Source organism: Rhipicephalus microplus, chromosome 7 (genome assembly GCF_043290135.1).
Source record: "Rhipicephalus microplus isolate Deutch F79 chromosome 7, USDA_Rmic, whole genome shotgun sequence".
In the NCBI taxonomy this organism is placed as follows: domain Eukaryota; kingdom Metazoa; phylum Arthropoda; class Arachnida; order Ixodida; family Ixodidae; genus Rhipicephalus; species Rhipicephalus microplus.
In genome coordinates this window covers 21,846,305-21,868,495 of record NC_134706.1, presented here as the reverse complement: position 1 = coordinate 21,868,495, position 22,191 = coordinate 21,846,305, and the positions used below count along the sequence as shown (strand labels likewise).

Below are 22,191 nucleotides of genomic sequence, written 5' to 3'. Positions count from 1 at the left end.
ACATGACGGGAATACGTCAGTCTGGCTATTCCCATGACGGAACAGGGAGGTCGAGCCTCCTGGCCCTGTCATGGTCGTACTGGACAGCCAAGATTTGATTGTCGTAAGCTGGTGATCTGATGAGCTTTTCGAAGCATTCACGCTTAATACCAGGCTCCAGTGAACCACAGTCCCAGAGAATGTGGTCTAATGTGCATGCATTTTCGTTGCAGGCTTTGCATGTGATTTCTATTTCTTCCGCTCCATACCACTCCCTGATTTGAAACGGTGAATAGTGCGATATCATTTCTAGTTGTATAAGTGTTATGGCTTGTGCTCTGTTTAGGTTTGCGGGGGGGTGCAGATACATTCTTCTGACCAGATAGAAGTGTTTAGTGATTTCATTATACGTGGTGAGTAGGTGGTGTTCAGTAGCTGCACAGTAAGCGTGTCCATTGTCATAAAGGAAGGAATTCATTCCTGTCAGCAATATCAATTAGCATTGTTTCATTTTTGCCTTTGCTACCTATAAGCTGCAAACTAAAGGTGATTCATTTCTCTGTCAGAAAGGACAATGAAGAGAGTTACACAAAAAATGCATTTACATGCTTTAAATGTTGGCACATTACACTGTCCTTCTGCCCTTCTAATCAAATCACCTAGTGGCCTAGAGGCTAAGGCACTCGGCTGCTGCCCCGCAGGTCGTGGGATGATGAACTGCCTGTCGTGGTAGCCACATTTTTGATGAGGCCAAAATGCTTAAGTCCTATGTGCTTAGATTTAGGTGCACGTTAAAGAGCCCCAAGTGGTGAAATTTTTGGACCCCTTCAATATGGCGTCTCTCATGATCAAACAGTGGTTTTGGGATATTAAACCCGTACAATTAATATATTATGTTTTTCTAATCAGCGGTGGAATGCACACGCACCGATATTACTACGAACCTGCAAACCCCAAGAGGTCCCTTTAGGAGCTTGATATATGTACACCGTAGCTTTTGCCTTAACATGAGCAGTGAAAAAGTTTTCGTTCACTGTCAAATATTGTTTAAAGCAGTGAAAACTTTGACACTTTTCTACCAAGGTTAAAATCTTTTAAATGCGTTGTGAATATCTCTGATGATTGTACCACTTCATGCACAATATTTTTTTTTTACTGGCAGACACCCAGAGAAAAATCACAGACACCCAAAATAGCATAGAAAAGCGTGGGATACCTTAAGGGGACTCTAAAGTCAAACAATTTACCTCAGAGTTAAAGCTCAATGTATGACATCTAAAACGACAATATTATCAACAACAGTGCCCTACTTACTGGGAAATTAAGGTAAATGCGCACAATTCAAGCGCTGCAGTAGGAAATTTTCAAAATGATCCTGATGACATCAGACAGACCGTCTAAAATTAATCACTAGTAATCGATATAACTGCACTAAATAAAGAACGTTCTATGCGTTAAGAGACGCAATAAACTGCTGCTTGTTCGTTTCTGTTGATTTATATAGAAAATAACCACCGTACGTTACTATGGGGAATGGCACGAGTGGTTCAAAAACTCAATTTTCGCGTAATTATAAATAATGTGGTTACACAGGACAGGTGGTGCCGTCTAGCAGGGCGCGGTTGAAACAAAAGTGCCTGAAATCTTGAAGTCAATGGCGGGAAATTTATCAATGGCCGTTGTTGCTACCGTGCACGCAGGAAGTGCACTAACTTGATGTGGAGCACTAAAACGTGATTTTATTTCAATGTAGGCCCTTTCTTGGCACAAAAGTAACATTACGTGGTTTCTGGACCGCCATTTCAACAATTAACGTCGACTTGGTAGTTGACTTTAGCGTCCCTTTAACAAGGTTAAGCTTTCTGAATCTTATTTCAGCACCAATTATGATGTACACTATCTCCTCAATATGCTGCGAGAAAAATTTTTATATCTTACGTTCGTATAGACAAGCTTGTGAGTTTCACAAATGTTACTAATCAATGTGACAGGGAAAGCAAAACTGAAGATAATGCGAAAACGGGTAGTCTTGCCTTGATGTAGACTAGCCCTCGCTCTTCCAGGATGTAACCTCCTGCTTTCTCCAGCAATTGCTTGCAGGTTTCGCTGCAGTGAATCTTCAGTGCTGCAGTGAAGAAAATGTGCTTTAGGCGCAGTTACTGCCACCGAGTACAAGTGTCACATGACAGAGAAAGTAGCTTCAGAGTTAAGAAAGAAAAGACAGACAATTCAATCAGTACTTTCCAGTGTAAAAATATTGATACTCAGAGGCTACTTTATTCAAATAGTTATACCACTCTTTTTATACAGTGATTTTTTTTTTTTACAAAAGCGTATTGCTGAAATGCCTCTATGAAGAGCCAGACTAGTTGACATGTTGATGTTATGGAACTGCACATCGTGTCTTGGTTTTCGAAGTTTGCATGTCTACTCTCAAACCATGGGTATAGTACGACTTTGCTTTGTATACCATTTGCAAAACAAAACAAACTACAAATGTGCTTATGAAAGTGGTGCATCTTAACGAAAGCTTAAAGTGCCTTCTGTGTACTTTTTTATGCTTTTCAGATGTTCTCGATGTTGAAGTGAAGGACAGCGATTAGTATTATATGTTTGACATTGAATGTATATGGCATTTTCAGAGTAAATGCTAATGGAAATCTGTTATAATAACTCAGTCTGGAGATTACCAGTAGTTTGTGAAAAAAAAGTAATTCTGGTCGCATAACAGACTCACGACTTCCCGTGGACTCCATCCGAGAAGCAGTGTTGACCGTGTCGCCAAAAAAGCAGTAACGAGGCATCTTCCTGCCGACGATGCCGGCGCAGACGGGACCTGTGGTTTCCCTCGAGTTGTTACGCTTTGTGCAAAGTTTAGAGCACAAACACTAAAGCGAAAAAACTTGATTAGTTTGGTCTGAAAAATTAATCTTCGAGAATGGTTAATTGCGTGATCAGAGGTTCATTGGAGCAAGATGCGTATGTGCAGGAGTGCAACTGTGGCAGGCGTGACGAAAGAAGGACCATGTCATCCACTGCGGAGCAGCGTTGCGGCTGCGCTCGCTCAGAGCCTCCCCGCTGCGGTACCACGTGATTAACGTGACCAATCGTGGACTACTGAGCCAAACGTACCTTTCGTTCGTGATGACTGGGGTTTAGAAACTATAGACGTTGGTTCTTTTCGTTATTTTCGCGCCAGAACTCTGCGGCCCTTGAATGTGTGACGTTATGGATTCCTCACTTCCTATTCTAGCCACCTGTTCCAAATAAAAAAATATATATAGTTCTTATTTGTGACTTCTTAAGCCTCTGCTTCCCATAAAACATTTGTAGATTTTTACCTAAACATCACAACGCTTGAAAAGGGTAAAACCTGAAGCTTCTTGGCATGGCTTCGTAGTAAAAAACAACTTGTGGTACACAAAACAAGAAAGACAAGAACTTCACGGTGCAAAGTCCTGTTGTCTTTCCTGTCCTGTGAACCCGTGCTGTTTTTTTACGATGAAATCACAATTCTGTGCGCAGCTAGCAGACAGTTAAAACGACGATCATAATAGAGTTAATTGATGGCATTATGGTCAGGTAATGCGTCAATGTACATCTATTTGATAAGCAGATCAATTACGCAGAATTCAGAAAGGGGCCTCCTCTTGTAGCTTCATTTGCGCTGCCCTTGTACTTTTACTGTGCTGCAAAAATATCTGCAACGCTGCATGGTACGTCGTATTTATAGTAACGGTTCGCAATGTGAACCTGTTCGTTTGCACTCGTGCGATTGGCCACGCTTGTGCCACTAAAACAGCGCTTACGACCATTCATACTACGCCAACTGCCTTTCTTTTCAAGATATATTGCTGTACACACCTTATCAAGCTTACACTAATGTTCGGCTCTGGTGCAGTGCACGCTCCTCACCCGAATGCATTCCCGCGCGAAGCATGAGCATCTCTTCTGGCCTGTGCCGGATGCGGAAGTTGCCAACGCTCCTGAGCAAATGAAGCGCCATCGACGCCACCTGGGAGGCGTGCGCCACGTCCGGGTGGCGCGCTAGCCCGCCGACCACCATGTAGGCGTCCCCGATGGTCTCCACCTTGTAGACCGCGTAGTTTTCGATCACCGCGTCGAAGCACGTGTACAGGTCGTTCAGGAGCTCCACCACCTGTGTCGCGCATGCGCAAACGGCGGTAGGTGATGAAAAAACGTGGCAGCGCGCAGTAAATCGAAACTATATGGTTATAGAACCAGAGAAGTCAGAGGAGGCCGGTCATTGAAAGTTTATATGTTTTTTTTAAAGATCTAGCAAAAACAACGTTTGTAGTGATTGAAGGCAATATTCTTCTGTCATGGCTGTCGACAGTCATTCACATTAGGCAGACGTCATTGATTCAAGCCTTAGCAGTGACACTGTATATACCAGATATTAGCCAATATGCAAGACGACAATTGAATGAGGACGTCCATGTATGTATTAATAAGCGTCTCACGAGAGGACATGTTTTATTCTGGGTCATCTTTAAAGGGGCCCTGCAACAGTTTTTGAGCATGGTCAGAAAACGCTGCCGATCGGTAGTAGAGGCTCCGGACAACACGCGAGGCAACTGTTATAGCACTGCACGCAGCCTGGAATTCACAATAAATTATCAGAATCAGCTAAAAATTGATTTCTCTTTCTTCAACAAATAACGTTATATGCCCGAAAATCACGCGTCAACGACCCGTCTATCAGCCATTGGCTGATTTGAACATGGCGCGCTCGCTCGTTACAGAGATCGCCGCGAGAGGCCGCTACTTGTCCACACGTGTGCGCGTGATCACACTGAGAAAGTCGTGCATTCGAAGAAAAAAAAAGAAAAAAAAGAGCTCAAGGTCGTGAAGTGCGCGTGACGTTTTTTTGTGGCCCTGCCATCCCTCCCTGCTTAGCTTCCAGTGCTTTCGTCGGGACGAGAGAAGAGAGAATGCAATTGCAGCATGCGACAAATCTTTGTAACTCCACTCGCACTGGACGGATTATAAAAATTTTTGCGCCGTTGAATTCGTGAGACAATAAGCTCTTCTAGTGAATTCATTCCATAGTTACTTGAAAAACTGTTTCAGGGCCCCTTTAATGATGCGTATAATGGGACTGCCACTTTTTCTATGCCATCACGGTAGCAAATCTATACAGGCGTACAGTTCAAAGTGGATTACCGAATCGATTGCGTCGTCACCATATCATGCATATAGCCAAGTCAAAGAGAGTAGTGCAGGGCAGCCTAAGAAATCTTCTCGCATCTGAAACAGTACCGTTCAGATATGGTGCCCATACACGAACCTCCATGGGTGTGCTCTGTGCCGACAGTCTGGTGAAGCCCACGATGTCGCTGAAGTAGATGGTGACCGAATCAAAGCTCTCCGCCTCGACCTTCTTGCCCCGCTTCAGCTGGTCCGCCACATTCCTGCACTTGAAAAGCGATAGTTGCTTTAGCATAAACCTTGATAAAACGAACCAGGATATAATGAAGTCGATGACAAACAGCCTTATAATGAGTATAGTTCTTGGGGATAAACCGTTATAACAAATGTTCCGATATAATGAGCTTATCTTCGTGTAATATGCAACTTTGTACTAACGAGGTTTACACTGAAGTTGCCTTTGCGTATATTTAAAGCTATGCAGTATGTATACGCAGACGTCCATGTTACGCGTACCACAAATTACTTTTCAAGCCCTGTGCGTACACTAGTATAGAATGAGGTACAGAAATAAAAATGACGTATGCGTTACTTGCCTGGGCAACATCTCATAGAGCAGGGCGTCGGCGCGCCGCTTCTCCTGCGCCAGCTGGTCTGTACGCTGATCTACCAAGGCCTCTAGATTGGTAGCGTATGTCTCCATCATAGAGAGCATGTTGTCAACAATACTTGGCTTCCTGGTACGACATAGAAACGAAGAGTCGACTACAATAGGCAGACTCAGCTATAGTTCTCATGACATAAATGTCATAATAATCGCTTCGAGCATGATCAGCATGTTGCACTGCGATTATTTCCGATGGCATAGCTAGGGGAGACATGGTGCAAGGTATATATGTTATAAACGCGCGAAGATTTGGTGTTTTTTCTCTCCCTTTTCGTTTTTAACCCAACAGCCACTTCTTTCACGTAACATATCTAAAATCTATGACAATTGGAGTCTGTTCCCTAATTTAGTACTCATTTCAGGGCCGGTATATATGGCGTTGCCAAAAATACGATCGTTGAAGTTTAACCCCTCCCTTCCCCCTCTGCCTCTGTAAGTTATTCTGATTACGCCCCTGGCTGATGTAAAGTGGTGTAAATGCCAGACGTATTGCGGTGGAGCGTATTAAAATGACCCTGCAACACTTTTTTCAGTAGCCATGGAATGAATTCTCTGATGGAGCTTATTGCCTCATGAATTAAGTCCCACAAGAAAAAAATTCAGAATACGTCCAGCATGAGCGGAGTTACAAACATTAGTAATGGTTTAAATACCGGGGTACAGTTATGCTAAATACAAAGTTAGGGAGAAGACATTGTCACATGCTGCAATTGCATTTTCTCTTCTGTCGTCCCGCCGAAAGCACTGGAAGCTAGGCAGGGAGGGATGGCAGGGCCAGAGAAAAACGTCACGCGCACTTCACGACCTTGAGTACTTTTTGTTCTTTTTTTTTCTTCGAATGCGCTGTTTTTTCAGGGCGATCGCTTGCGCATGCGTGGACAAGCCGTGGCATCCCGCGGTGATCTCTGTGACGACCGAGCGGCCATGCTCATATCAGCCAATGGCTGATGCAACAGCTGTGACGAGTGATTTTGGAGTTTGTTTCATCAGTTGTCGGGAGAAGAGAAAGCAATTTTTAGCTGACATTGAACATTTATTGTGAATTCCAGGTGGCGTGCTGCGCCCTAATATTTGGCTCGCGTGTTCTCGAGAGAGTCTCCGATTGATCTGCAGCGTTTCCTGACCATGCCTAAAGAGTGTGGCAGGGCGCCTTTAAAGTGGCTCTAAAGGTGTTTGCTTTTTCACTACACTCAAGTCACCAGGCTTGCCGGGAGATGGCGCTTGGTGAAAGAGAAAGTGCACAAAAAACAATGCCAGTGGCGACGCCCCCTTGAAGTTTCAGTGCCGAATGTCGTGACGTCATAGATTTTATACGTCTACTGGGCCTACGTAATTGCTAACTGGTGATGTGGTACCTGATACACCGTGCAGCCAGAGATGTAGCATACCAAGTTTCAAGACATTTAGTTGCACCAATGTCACCAAAATACAAAGAAAAAAAGCGATTTGAAATTGCTCACACATAGCGTAGACATTCTAGCAAAAATATAAAGATGAACTTTTTACCTATATTTCTTTGAGCATATGGAGCAGCGAAACTAACATCAACAGAGTTTTCAGAGCACTATCAGTCTAACTTGATTCGTTGTTTTACTTGTCCCATTAAGAGTGAAATGCAGCCACGCGCGTTTCATGTGAGACTAGCTAGTACACCAAGTTTCCGTAAATCAGTTTCGGCGCGAACCGGTATTTGGGGTTGTTACATTCTCGCAACACACAATGTATATACTCTAAAACCTTGTCCTATCCAAGTCGCATTTGGCACAAAAACAACTTTGTTATATCCAAAAAAAATTGCTTCTTGGCGTATACTTGTACCACTGTATCTAAGGAAACACCATTAATTTATTGTTATATCTGATCATTCGGTGTATCCGTGTTCATTATACCGAGGTGCGAGTTATAAGCGATGACGAACGTACAGTCCGCGACGCATGTGCCTCAGCCTTGCGCGCACCGCCTTGAAATCCGGTCGGTGGTCGGGCGCCTCGGCCCAGCACTCGGTCAAGAGGGTGCGCACGTACTCCACGTCCCATGGCTCGGCCAGCTCACACAGCGGCGGCCTGAAGGGCAGCGACTCCTGCTTCTCGCTGTCCGTCACCGAGTGATGGCCGAGAGGGCGTCGGACGCGCTCCAATATCTCTGCGCAGATGTGGCGCATGCGACAGGACTCGTGGGGTCTGAAGAGATCGCTGTTCTCGGAACAAACGGACGCAGTCAGGAAAATCAAACACGTGCGTGTACATTTATTAGCCTGGTTTTACAATGACGATATCACCAATGGAATCTAATACATCACCAGTGATCAGCTAAATATTCTTATGCGAGATGCTGATAAAATACATAAACAACATAACAAACACAAGGTACCGTACGAATGCGCCGCTGCAGGCGTCCTACTCGCCGCGAGGGGCCCACCAGAAACGGCATGCGATGCCGTCTTCATGAACCCACCGCAGGAGACATCCATCTAACGCTCGCTGCCGACCCCCCCCCCCCCCCCCAGAGAGTTCCTACTGTTTCCTCTGCGCCTGCCTATCCTCGCCTCCACCAAGTGGCGCTGCTGGTGCAATCGCGCTAACCCTAACCCACGCGAGCGTAGCGGCACCTCTCATTTGGTAGTTGTTAAATCTCAGTGCGGCTAATACGCGAGACGCTGGTGCGAGATGAGTTACGTACATGGGGTTACAGCAACCCCATAACTTGCAAGGACCCTGTTTGCTTTTGGAGGTGGCATGCGCTTACAGTGACACCAAGAGAGCCGCTTTCCCATGTTGCCATAACGTAACACTAACCACGGCTTTCCACTTAAGTCACAAGAGGTAATTTCGACTACATTGTCTTCTAGTTACTAATGCTATATATGAAGGAAACATTTGCTTATATTTGTCTAATATACGTATTTGCCGCATATCAGGCGAAGATTAGTGTTTTTATTGGCCCTGATAAGTTATGCTCTAGCAAGGGTCGCGCCGGAATCTTTTTACTGAAAGAAGGAGGGCACCCAAGACAACAGGGTGCTATGCCTTCGTGTTGAGTGCTGAGGAGGGGACTTAAGTATTGTGCTTACTGGCGCCGCCCCTGTGTTCTCATCGGGCTCCTTACGTCGCACTTTATTTAAATATCTGTTGTAATAAGGATACCACACTGAATACGCAGTGAGGCTACTACAAGGATCAGTAAAACGCATTACCATTGTGGTTCGACGTGTTTTAGGCTTCCCATGACTAAAGCAGCATCTGTTGTGAAGTATGATGCTGGTCGAAATTTAGACAGAAAAGGACGTACTCAAATGGGAGCCGAACTGAAATGGGAGCTCACCGCTAGCTGTGAGCGTTGTTTTGCCGAAAGGCCCCGACCTGGCGAGCATCTCGAAGAGCACAACACCGAATGAGTAAACGTCGCCGCGTGGCGTCCCTTCCGGTGGTGAGGCCCGGTTGCGGAGCAGTTCAGGAGCACGCCACAAGAGCTCTGTATTGATTCAGCAGATTTTCGAATTAATTAATGAATCACTCAGTAAATAAATCAATCAATCTGTAAGGCTATCTTTGATCTGTCTATATATCTACACAAAAAGTGAGTCTATCTGTCAAAAGTGAAAGATGAAACCACGGTTACCAAAAAGTGACACAGCTGTATTCTGTCAACGGGAAACGCTTGCCGTGGTAATCAGGATCCATTCACTTGCAGTTCGACTGGTCTAGTACCAGATGGTTTCCAGATAGCTTCCAGTTTGTTCCAGGAAGGAAAGCAGCTGCTTCCGTTGCTGATTACAGCTGGCCCGCAACTGGGCAGTCAAGTTCCAGCTGGAACGAGTTGATACCTGATATACCGCTTGAAAGCAGAAAGCAGTAAGTGGGGGCACGACACCGGTTCCGGAATGGAGCGCTTACCCTGTCTGCTCTTACAGGCTTTCCTGCTGGGGGGCACGACACCGGTTCCGGAATGGAGCGCTTACCCTGTCTGCTCTTACAGGCTTTCCTGCTGATTTCTACTCCAGACGTGCTGCCTGATGCCGCCTTTCTGTGCGGCGTCACTTCATGCTCCGTGGAAATACCAGTGCATTCGACGCTACCGCCAGGAGTGGATAATCATCAGTTCCTACACCAGCAACCATGGTCATCGACTACGATAATCAACGCCACTATCTTCGGGGGAGGCACCGCATATAAGCATTTTCCCGGAGAGGCTTGCTTGGGGCACGACACCGGTTCCGGAATGGAGCGCTTACCCTGTCTGCTCTTACAGGCTTTCCTGCTGATTTCTACTCCAGACGTGCTGCCTGATGCCGCCTTTCTGTGCGGCGTCACTTCATGCTCCGTGGAAATACCAGTGCATTCGACGCTACCGCCAGGAGTGGATAATCATCAGTTCCTACACCAGCAACCATGGTCATCGACTACGATAATCAACGCCACTATCTTCGGGGGAGGCACCGCATATAAGCATTTTCCCGGAGAGGCTTGCTTGGGGCACGACACCGGTTCCGGAATGGAGCGCTTACCCTGTCTGCTCTTACAGGTTAGTTATTTAGACCGCTCTTGCTGTCCCCGCAGCAGCAATCGTTGCTTTCTTATGGTGTCGTGCCCAAGTGAACTGTTCCTTATGTTTGAACGCTGTAAGAATTGGTTTCGCATGTATACCAATAGCCTGCTTTTATTGCTATCCGGTGACGTTGAATCTAATCCCGGTCCTAACACAAACGAAGTTCTAACTACCGTCCTGGCCACTGTCCAGAGGATAGATTCCAGACAAGAAGAAATACTGAATGATCTGCGCGCCCTGAAACTTTGGCAGACATCTGTTGATGACGAACTAAAGCAGATATCCTCCCGGATGCATGCCGTGGAGGTGGACGTTATGGCTTTAAAGCAAAATGATGGTTCATCGACTTCCTTGTCACAAACTTCCGGCGTCAACATATGCGAAAAAATAAAGGCTATTGAATCGCGATGTGAAGATGCCGAGAACAGGTTACGACGTTCTAACCTGCTTTTCTTTGGCCTACCTGACGAACCGTCTGAGACCTGGTTCTCATCCGAACAGAAAGTTATTCAATTATGTTCGCAGCACCTGGGCATAACACTTCAATCCTCGCAAGTTGAAAGAGCCCACAGGCTTGGAAGATACAACTCTGATAAGTGCAGACCGATCATCACAAAGTTCGCTTTCTTTAAAGACAAGCACAGCATCATGGAAATGGGCCACAAACTGAAGGGCACGCTCTTTGCCATCCGTGAGGATTTTGCTCCGCAAACACGGTTTGCTAGGAAAAAGTTGTTAGAATTTGGAAAAGCTAAAAAAGTGCCTTTCAAGCTTTCAGTCGATAAACTGCGAATCGATAACGTTACTTACGTGTACGACGCAATCAATGACAAAATAACACCTGCATCGCAATAGCTCGCGCGTAGGTCGGCTACGCACACACTTGCAAACAATTTCCTGCCACATGCTGATCCCATTCAGTACAAGAACTTCACTTTATCATACACCAACATACGCAGTATTATTTCAAAGCGTACTGAGTTGTGCTCTTATCTTGAAAACAGCAACTGCGATATCTTGCTGCTTACGGAAACTTGGCTAAACCCTAATATCTCAGATAGTGAAGTTTTGCTTGACTCACCTGATTTCCATATTTTCAGGAAAGATAGGATAGGTAGAGCTGGTGGGGGGGTACTTATTGCCATAAAAAGTCATATCACATCTTTTGTGATTGACATTCCGTCACGGTTGGAAATTGTTTGGGTGTGCTCCTCATCACATGCATCCAAAACAATTTTCGGAGTATGTTACAGGCCGCCAGATTGCTCGGAAAGTTTTGTTACAGATTTGCACGACAACTTGACAAATTTGCGCTCTAAGTTTCCTAAAGCTGACGTTTTCCTCTTGGGCGATTTCAACTACCCTGAAATTGACTGGTCCAATCTAACTTCCCTCTCACGCAATTCCAGAGAGTTCCTCGATCTAACCCTTGACTTCTCTTTTGTTCAATTAATTGACCAACCCACGCGCCAACATAACATTCTTGACCTGCTTCTATCGTCAGCTCCTGAAAAAGCTACATCAACCTTATATCTAGATGGTCTCAGTGACCACCGTCTCATTCAGGTATCTATTAGCTTACCTGCATCCAAGCCTTATGTCTCTCCAAGGCCAATACTTGATTATAAAAGAGGTGATTATCAATCCATAAATCAGAGTTTAGTTGACTTCTCTCACTCATTTATGGCCTCTTTCTTCAACCGCTCAGTCAACGAAAATTGGTGCCTTTATAAAGAAAAATTGTTGAGCCTGGTGCATGAACATATCCCTCGCTTGACAATTCGCGTAAATACATCTAAACCATGGTTTACCCGTACACTTCGCACCCTTCGAAATAAAAAGAAGCGTCTTTTCAGTAAGGCAAAGTTATTGCAATCTTCGGTAGCATGGGCGAAGCATCGTGATTCTGATAAGGTTTATTGTCATGCTGTGCGTCAGGCGAAACACAAGTTCTTTTCACATGACCTACAGTCACTTTTAAAAAACGACCCTAAGAAATTCTGGAAATCAATCGCCCCCACACGCTCTAACACTCGTATCACGATTTTGAACAGCGCCGGTGTTACGGTCTCTCCTGAATCTTGCCCAGTGGTGTTTAATAATTACTTCACTTCAGTTTTTACGAAAGAAAATTACACTAACATGCCTCTGCCACCTACATTTCAGTATCGTTTTATGGATCCTATAGAGATTAATCCTGCAGGTATCTCTTCCCTAATTACAAATCTCAAGACGTCCACATGTTCAGGTGTCGACGGCATAAACTCTAAAATCTTAAAGCATACCGTTGTTCCGTCTAGTACCATTCTCGGTCACATCTTTCAGCAATCGTTACAAACTGGCGAGATTCCATATGACTGGAAAATCGCTAAGGTCATTCCGGTCTTCAAATCCGGGGACAAATGCCTGCCCAGTAATTATCGTCCCATATCCTTAACGAGCATCCCATGTAAGCTACTTGAGCACATTATTTCTTCACATGTTGCATCACACTTAGAACAAAACCAATACTTTTTTAAAAATCAGCACGGCTTCCGCAAAGGACTTTCCTGTGATACACAGCTTATCGAATTCACGCATGAGATCTTTAACAATATGGATGAAAATTTACCAACAGACAGCATATTCATCGACTTTTCTAAGGCATTTGACCGCGTTGCACATTGTCGTTTAATAGCTAAAGTATCATCTCTGAACTTAGATTCACTTACAGTCTCTTGGATTAGGAACTTCCTGTGTTTTCGCAAACAGTGTACTGTAATTGATAACATGTCTTCCCCTCTCTCGGAGGTGACATCTGGTGTCCCTCAGGGGAGCGTTATTGGCCCTTTGTTATTTTTAATTTTTATCAATGATCTTCCCTCAGAAATCACGTCATCAATTCGCCTCTTCGCGGACGACTGCATAATCTATCGCAAAATCACTTCACCATCAGATCATACAGCTCTGCAGCAAGACCTTGATCGTGTAACCACATGGTGCTCAGATTGGCAAATGTCATTAAACGTTGATAAGTGCAATCAAATGACCTTCACTCGAAAGCGCTCACTCTCAACATTTCAGTATTTCCTTGATGGTAGCCCTCTAAGACCTACTTCATCTTATAAGTATCTAGGCATCCATCTGGCATCGAACCTTTCTTGGGCCAGTCATATCAACAAGATTACTGCTGACGCGTCACGAACGCTTGGTTACCTAAAACGCAACCTTCGTGATGCACCTCCTACCACACGCAAGCTCGCTTACCAAACACTCGTGCGCCCTAAACTCGAATACGCTTCTTCTATATGGTCACCTGACCAAGATTATCTATCCCGAAGCCTGGAATCGGTTCAAAACCGCGCTGCTCGCTTTATCACCGGTAACTACAGCAGGCATTCTAGTGTAACTAAAATCAAGCAGTCGCTCTCTCTTTCCTCTCTCGCCTCCCGCAGAAACATTTCTCTTTTATGTCTGTTGCACAGAATCATCAACAGCAAGCACAGTTTTTCCTTGCCACTTCTCAAACCTCATCGATATTCCCGTCGTTTGCAGCATAACCTCAGTTTTCAGCGTCTATACGGGCACACTAACGCCTATAATTCATCTTCATTACCACGTGCCATTGTACTCTGGAACAATCTTCCTGAAAATATAGCAAACGTGAAAGAAACCGAGATCTTTAGAGGCTTGCTTGAAAAACTGCCTCTTGAACTCTAGTTGTGTGCGCCGTACCTATTGTACTCCTGCTAGTTTCTGATTCTTAACGCGGTCGCCTCTAACACTGTAACGCTTCTTGTATTATATAGTTATGTAGTATCGTTTGGAATTGTATAACGTTATTGTTTGCTATTTTCTTTCATCTGTATCTTTTTTGCGCAGCCACGTGCTTTTTGGCTTTTATAGAAAAATATTTCACAATTTTGTATTGTATACTTGCGTATTATCGTTCCGAATTATATAATGTTATTGTTTGCTGCTTCTTTCGTTCTTTTCTATTTTTACGCAGCCAGACTTTTGCATATGTATATATTTTCATCGCTCTTTGAAAATCAAAATGTACCCCCCCCTCACGCAATGTTCCCCCGTGGAACCCGTGAGGTACTTGTATAAATAAATAAATAAATAAATAAATATTACCAGTACGAACCCGGACCTTTGAGCTCTTTCGCTTACATCGTGTGAAGAAGCGCATGGGAAAAGTGGTTTTCAGTACGCAGAAGGATATTTGCACAAGGAGGTAAGTTCCTGGCTACGCCTCCGGTGGAGATGCCTCGATTCGCTGTCATCATTCCGGGATAGAACTTCTCTTCGTTAATTACTAGATAGTTATTCTTGACGTTATAAAAGGGCTATCCTCTCTCAAGGTAATACGCAAGGTTGAGATAAGCATTCGATTAAAGTGGGTAACGGCGTCATATGCCCTGAATGGCTCGGAAGAGTAATACACCGTTATAGACTCGCACTGAACTCTGTCATCGCGCCACTAACCAAGGACATGGCATAATCTTTCAATGCCTGCCGGGTCACTGTGGATTCGGTGGTAACCACCTCACCGACAACGCTGCCACATGTCCCCATAACGGAGCGCCCACACTGCTCATACCCCAGTCAAGGGTTCATGCCGCAAGAGAACTTCACCACAGCGCGCATAATACCACACTTATGCATTGGAATCTTCAACTGAACTTCACGCGATGGCCACAGAACCTCGCTTCATCACTCCAGTTACAGCTACCATCAATGACTTCGCGACGGGACACTACAATGGTGTGTTGGTTGCGTGTCAGCGTTGCCTTTACCAATTCATGCAGTTATCACATTGGTATGGCTGATTCCCCCAACTGTGATAACTGTCATTGCGTAGAAACTTTCGACCATGTACTGTGCCGTTGTCCACACTTTAAATAAGATTGCCGGATTCTCCAGTGTGCCTTTAAGAGACTGGATGATTGATCCTTTATTCTAAAGAAGATCTTGGGTGCGTGGCCTTCAAGTACATCAGCACAGACAGCCACACGAACCCTTCTACAATTCTTGAGGGCAACATCCCAGTGCGACCACCTGTGAAACCTGAACTTTGTGCGCGGTACGTGTGAGTGTTATTTGTAATGTGTATCTACTCATCTTTTTCTCCTTTACTCCCTCATTTCCCTCCCCTCCCCCGTGTAGGGTAGCAAACTGTACATAGTCTGTTAACCTCTCAACCTTTCTGATATTCTTTTTTCTCTGTACGAACTCGCACGTTTTGCTTCCTTCGTAACTTTATGCGTGCTTCTCGTATGAGCAAATGTCACTCAGCTGTGCTCTCTAGACTGCCTTTGGCCGCTTCCGTGTTGACCGTCATCGCCTGCGATGTGCCTGATCTGGGCCAATCCAAAGTCGGCTACCTTGAGGACCCAGCGGCTGTCGACGAGGCAGTTGGCAGAGCGCAAATCGCCGTGGCTGCGCACTGGACTTTCGTGCAAGAACAACATTCCCTGCACAAAGAAGAGGAAGAGTGTGTGTGTGGGGGGGGGGAGTTTGTCACAGCACCCCCCTCCCTATTAGCTTAATGTACGGGGCTGACTTTGCGCCCCCTTCTCGCCCCCAGCCCCTCCCCGTGCGCACGCCTATGACAAAGAGGGAGGGGCGTGCACAGGGCTCACTTTCAGGGGGTGGGCGAGGATTTGTCGCAGCGCCCTCCTGGAGCACACTTCGTGACCACCTCACAGGTGACTAGGAGTGTGGTGACCCCCTTGCCGCACCTACCTGTGCGTATGCCTTCGAGGAGGAATGAATGTTGATTAATGTAGCAGACCATCTGCTAAATTAAAACGAGGTCAAGTGAGACTAGCGCCAATACACCGATAACATATATTTTCTGTAAATGAATTAACATTGTGAAACTGAAGTGTCACGTTTTCAAAGCATTGCTGACTTACATTGCATACGTTACAAGAAAGAGCATGCTGCCATAGAACATATTTTCTATGCTGAGGCCAATTCTCGTACGCATACGTCATCCTCGTAGGTGGAGTCCAAAAGACAGCATGCTTCATAATTGGTGAAAAGATGAATACTGAGCGATGACGTGCCTCTCGCAATGGTCTGCCCTTGGTTCCTGGTCTTTTCGGTGTAAAGATGGGAACAAAACAGTTCTTGAAATGTGGCATCAGGGGCTTTGGGATACCTTTATCGTCACAAACCTTCGTTGCCATAACCGACTGAGTAAAAGCCTGGTGTGGTCTTTGCGCCCTCCCTTACGTGGTTCGGGTGGAGAGTTTGTTCTCTCATTCATGGACTAGTTCGCACGCCACTGCTCAGAGGCTGCAGTTGGTGGTGACCACACTCACCCGTACGAGGTCGTCAACCAGCGATGCGACGAACATGTTGTCTAGGCGTATGTCCTCGTTGTCCAGGAGGTCGCGCAGGCTTCCCCTGCTGCAGTAGTCGGTGACGACGCACACATTCGGAGGCTCCACGCACACGCCCACAAAGGTGCAGAGGTTGTCGTGCCGAAGTTCGCGGAGCTATTAAAAAAGGATCGTGTCGTCGTTGATTTAGTGTAGTTTTCAAATCCTCGGTAACTTGTCCATGTAAGATGACTGTGAACGGCTCCATATTCAGTTTAGACAGCCAGGTTTAATTTTTTTATGAGCATGAATCACATCCAGTGACATCCGGTGGCAAGTTATCTTTTCATCCACTTTTCTTTCTTCACATTTACATTACAAGTAATTCTTACAACATACCCTACGCTTTTCCTGGCACTATTATCTGTTAGTTTTCATTAATGTTGTGGCTGACAAAGTAAAAGAGCCCTTAAAGGTGTACACTTTTCTTGTCATCTTTTCTTTTGGCATTCCTGCACTACTGATTTGTGGGCGAGAAATTAACCAGAGAAGCATTCTGAGAACCGGGCCTTATCAGTTTTATGAGTGTGGCAAAAAGCATATTTAGGATAAAGATGAACGTCAAACACCGCTCCCCCAAACCACAACTTAGCGTGAACCAGTAGGATTCATAATCATAAAATCACCCTGGAAGGCATAAACATGCACGAATGTCTGACAGAACTAAAACAAAAATTCTTAGAGCACGACATACTAAGCGTTCTTTTCGACTAGCAATCATTGATGACAACAGAATAAATAATTTGTTCTGTCTTACTTGCCGAGAGGCTCCTCATCGTGATTCAATAGTTACACAATTTAACCTGCTTTTCGTGCCTATTTTGCTGTCAACCCACAATGCCTATATATGTCTTGTTTGCAATGAAGAGGCTGGTTTTGTCTCCTTTTTGAAGAAGTCACCTCGTTAAACTTTAAACCTTCGTCTGTAGCGTAAAAAAGGAACACTATGCAAAGAGGATGCTACGCGATGCGCTACCCTTATAGCGAAGTGACATATCTAACGAAGTATTCTGAAGGTCTCGGATACTTTAGCACGAATACGTTTGAAAGGAGCACTGACACAAAAGCTTTGGCATCTTATTTTTAGTTCTAGTTGCGAAAAGTAATTTATGACCCTCTTATCACGGCTGGGAACTACGTTTGCACCAGTGTGTGACGGTAATTTTTTTACAAAAGGTCTTAGAGTGCCCAGTCACAGTTTCGCTTTCAAAGAGCCCCTAGATGGGCAGGAGCAGTTCCGGTGGCAAGATAAACACAGCTGACTGCGTGAGCACGCAAAACTCTGAAGTATACTATAGGCGCAGCACCGGCAGCCAGCACACTCAAAGAGCAGATACGAAGGAAGAAATTGGAGGTAGCGCAAGCAACCTGCCGACGCAAAATCGTGACGTGTTTGTTTACATTACCACCGCGGTGGTGTCGTTTCTGCGGAGGGGCTCTGCACATGGCCCCGCCGTGGTGGTCTAGTGGCTAAGGTACTCGGCTGCTAACCCGCAGGTCGCGGGTTCAAATCCCGGCTGCAGCGGCTGCATTTCCGATGGAAGCGGAAACGTAGGCCCGTGTGCTTAGATTTGGATGCACTTTAAAGAACCCCAGGTTGTAAAAACTTCCGGAGCCCTCCACTACGGCGTCTTTCATAATCATATGGTGGTTTTGGGACGTTAAATCCCACATATCAATCAATCAATCGGGCTCTGCACATGGCTCAGTCACGTGGCATGCACCTTAAAATTGAATATAAATGTGTTGGAGGCCATATATGCCCTTAGTGTTGTTACTGGGTCACGACGTGGACAAATGGAGCAGACTGCAGGTCAGATAACAACTGTTTATTCGGGCCGAACTTGTGGCCACGTAAAAGGAAAGCCAGATTACATCAAGGCACTGGCACCGATAGCGGCGAGCAGAGCATCGGCCGTCGATCAACTGACAAGCGGGGAAGCGCGTCGGCTTTCATACGCGTGTCGTCGAATATTCTAGCGTTATCGCCAGCGGCTATAGGTTCCAGAAGAATCTGTTATGTTCGCTAAGTGGGCGTTATCTTAACGAATCGATCTGATACAGTCTCGAAGCTTCCCGAACTCTGCAGGCTCGGTTTGCGCATAGAATTACGTACAGTGTAACAGGGCGATAACAAGACTTGAGGAAGGAACGTGCCAATATTCCGTAGGTGTTGCGTACGTCTCCACGTAAATATACCTCACTCCTTATTACGCCTTCGAAATTTTATGTCAGTGCTCCTTCAATGTACTTAGTGGGCTACAAAAGCAGTCTCACCAGTTTGAGCTGCTGCTTGAGTGTGCGCGTGAGCGGGAGTGACTTCGTGTGGATCTTTTTGACGGCGCAGAGGCGGCCCCGGTAGACACCCACAGGAGCGTAGAGTTGCGAGTACCGGAACTCGGGGTGCAACGACAGCGACAATTGCGATGACGTCGGCACCGGCATCAGGCCGTCACTGCTTTTGTCCGAAGGACCGTCGCCATGGCTCTGCAGAGTGGTGAGCCGTTTGCCATTCGTTATTTACTTATTTCACGTTGTCTCGCGAAAACGCACCAAGCTGCATGGTTAGACCTGTAGTCATGCAATTGCTAGGAAGGGGGTCTAAATAAACGTGAATTACAAGAACAGATTGTGTTACCAAGCAGATATTTTATGCGTAAGTACACTTTAATTATAACAAAAAATGCCAGTTTCGCAGCAAGGGTAAAGCAATGAATGCGATAGAAACAAATGACTATGTCACGTGAAGAACGGCAAGCAGATCAAAACGTGCAGCGAGCTGCTCGAGCACAAGGGATGCACGAAAACAATACGCAAGGGAGCAACGCGAACTGACAGCCAACGACACTTAACGTACTGCTCAAACACAAAGAACACACGAAACGTACGCACAGGTGTACTCAGTATGAGCGCGGACTAAGGAGTGATGCAGTTGTTACTTTACTGTGTTTGAACAGCGTGCTCCTTTCGCATGCGGAACCCCTTCAGTGGGCGAAGTTACCTTTGTGCGATTTGCCACTTAAAACACCATCTTTGCGGTGAAAGCTCACGACGATGATTGATTTGATTTGTGGGGTTTAACGTCCCAAAACCACTATTTGATTATGAGAGACGCCGTAGTGGAGGGCTCCGGAAATTTTGACCACCTGGGGTTCTTTAACGTGCACCCAAGTCTGACTACACGGGCCTACAACTTTCCGCCTTCATCGGAAATGCAGCCGCCACAGCCGGGATTTGATCCCGCGACCTGCGGGTCAGCAGCCGAGTACCTTAGCCACTAGACCACCGTGGCGGGGCGCTCACGACGAATAAGCGGGCACGATGTTACGATGCCGAGCGCACCCTTCGCTTCATCTCGCTGGTAACGCATAGGACACGCGCTTTTTATTGCGATAACAAATATATGGACACTCTCGGCTAGATTCCGTCGCCGGCGTCGGTGTCATGCGCCGTATATGTATACTTATCTATATATATGAAAACGCAAGAAAGAAAGAAATCCCAGAAAGACTCCAGCACGCGGAATCGAGCGTGGTACCTCCGCGTTGCGATTGCGAGGCGTTAACCACTGAGCCACCGAGAGGTACCTGCTTGAACGTTCAAACGGCAAGCTATTCGTATCTACCACTTACCGCTGTTGGCAGCCATCTAGAGGGGAAAACTGTCGTGTTTTCAGCATTATCAGCAAGATGGCGCAGTGAGAGCGTGGCGGCTCTCACCACTTACGGTACTTTGGCCCGCGTAGAGAATTAGGGGTGTACGCTCGATCGCGCGCCCTTATTTTGCAGTGGGGAGAATCGTACGTCTTGGCCACCCTTTGGGTTTCGTCGGAACGATTCTGTTGTAGTTACCGGGCGCACAAAGGTCACTGCAATTGTTGCACATTGCACAGCCTCCGTTTGCGAAAAGGGCGCGCTTTTCAGGCACAGGGAAGTGACAACTAAGACGATTATTCGCGTTCGTCTGTACCTGCGAGTACGTTTCATGCGTGATTTGTGCGTGAGAAACGCGGGGCACGTTTCGATCTGCTTTCCATTCTGCGCGTGACCTTCCAATTTGTTGCTACCGCGTTCATTGTTTCGCCTTTGCGGCAAACCTGCGACGTTTTTTGGCCGAGTGGTCAACGCCGCGCACAGCGGAGCGACAGGTCACCCGTTGGATTCTGTGCGTCGGAAAATATTTTAGATGCGGAGCATCTTATACTCGCGCCTTGTAGTGCGCCGTCCGCGCCGTCCGCACCGCTTCTCGAACATTCGACAGCTGACGCGCGCGCATGCGCCGTCGCGCCGTCGCCCACTCTTCCACCATCTGTGCATCCCTTCCTCCTCTACACACCGCGCGCGCTTCACTCCTCCACCATCTGTGCACCCTTCCTCCTCTACACACCGCGTTCGACATCTACAATTCTCCCGATTCTCCAGTGGACGCGCATGTGGCGTCGCGCTTCGAGAACATTCAACAGCTGACAGTGCATGCGCCGTCGTGCTGTATATATACTCAAGGTCGGCGCTCGCTCGCTCAGTTGCCGCTCGTCGGTTGGTTTGTACGGCGCGTCGACGTCCAAGGTCGCGGTGAAATGAATTCCAACGAATCCACAAACACAATGATCGACGTCCCTTCGACCAGCGCCGCCCTTTCGCATACGTGTGTACGTGTTCACTCATTTAACACCCACTCCTACAACCACGTTAACCAATTTAGCCATCGACCCAAGTAGGTCGCAATTTAACACCCCATTTCACAACCACGTTAACCAATTTAGCCATCGACCCAAGTAAGTCGCACTTTAACACCCCGTTAACCAATTATATGGTCCGCATCCTCCTCAGTGTTCCCCCGAGGGAAGCTGCGGGCAATTTTTTTTTTCAGATGCAAAACATCTTGTGCCTGGGGCTCTGCCCCCACGCCATTGGCGTATCCAGGGGGTGGCACACCCGGCACGTCACCTCTCTTCACCCCCAGAAATTTTTTTCTCCATAACATATAGGGTGAAAAATAGCCATCTTAAGGGGGTGCCCGTCCCTAAATCAAGGTGGCGCCATCTCCCCCGAAAAAAAATTTCTGAATACGCGCATGCCTCAGGCCTGCTGCGTCTGCGCGTAAGCGTCCCCTTCCCCTTCTTCCCACGCTCCTCCTCTCTCACCTTGCAATGCCGACGTAGGCAGTGTCTGCTAACGAGTTCCTTGATTAAATAAAACAAAAACCAAAACTGGCTGCTCGCGCTGCACAACCGTTCACTGCCCGCCCCGTATGTACTATAAGCACTGGATTTTGAGCTCCAAGGTAGTGCCAGTGGGAGATTTCTTGTGTGCATTGTTGAACAATAAAAATTCACCGCGTGCGCGTTAAGTGAAATCAGACTGCGGGTCTCTGTGTCCAATCGGAGTCTTCTTCAGCGGACTAAAAGATTCGCAATTCACGGAAAGCAGTCAGAGGACATGCATATATGCCTGA

General features: G+C 46.4%; 1 protein-coding gene across 1 annotated transcript in view; it reads right to left on the bottom strand.

The window, feature by feature from the left end:
• Positions 1-22,191, bottom strand: part of LOC119179346 (guanylate cyclase 32E) — a 32,862-nt gene that overhangs the window by 923 nt on the left and 9,748 nt on the right. The window contains exons 11-21 of the mRNA XM_075869930.1: positions 19,015-19,224; positions 16,678-16,854; positions 15,684-15,822; positions 11,830-11,870; positions 9,140-9,287; positions 7,741-7,960; positions 5,748-5,888; positions 5,291-5,414; positions 3,895-4,138; positions 2,717-2,815; positions 2,013-2,104 (exon numbers count right to left, since the gene is read on the bottom strand). Of these exons, the coding sequence (XP_075726045.1) occupies positions 2,013-2,104; positions 2,717-2,815; positions 3,895-4,138; positions 5,291-5,414; positions 5,748-5,888; positions 7,741-7,960; positions 9,140-9,287; positions 11,830-11,870; positions 15,684-15,822; positions 16,678-16,854; positions 19,015-19,224 (1,635 nt within the window). The remainder of the gene's footprint in view (positions 1-2,012; positions 2,105-2,716; positions 2,816-3,894; positions 4,139-5,290; positions 5,415-5,747; positions 5,889-7,740; positions 7,961-9,139; positions 9,288-11,829; positions 11,871-15,683; positions 15,823-16,677; positions 16,855-19,014; positions 19,225-22,191) is intronic.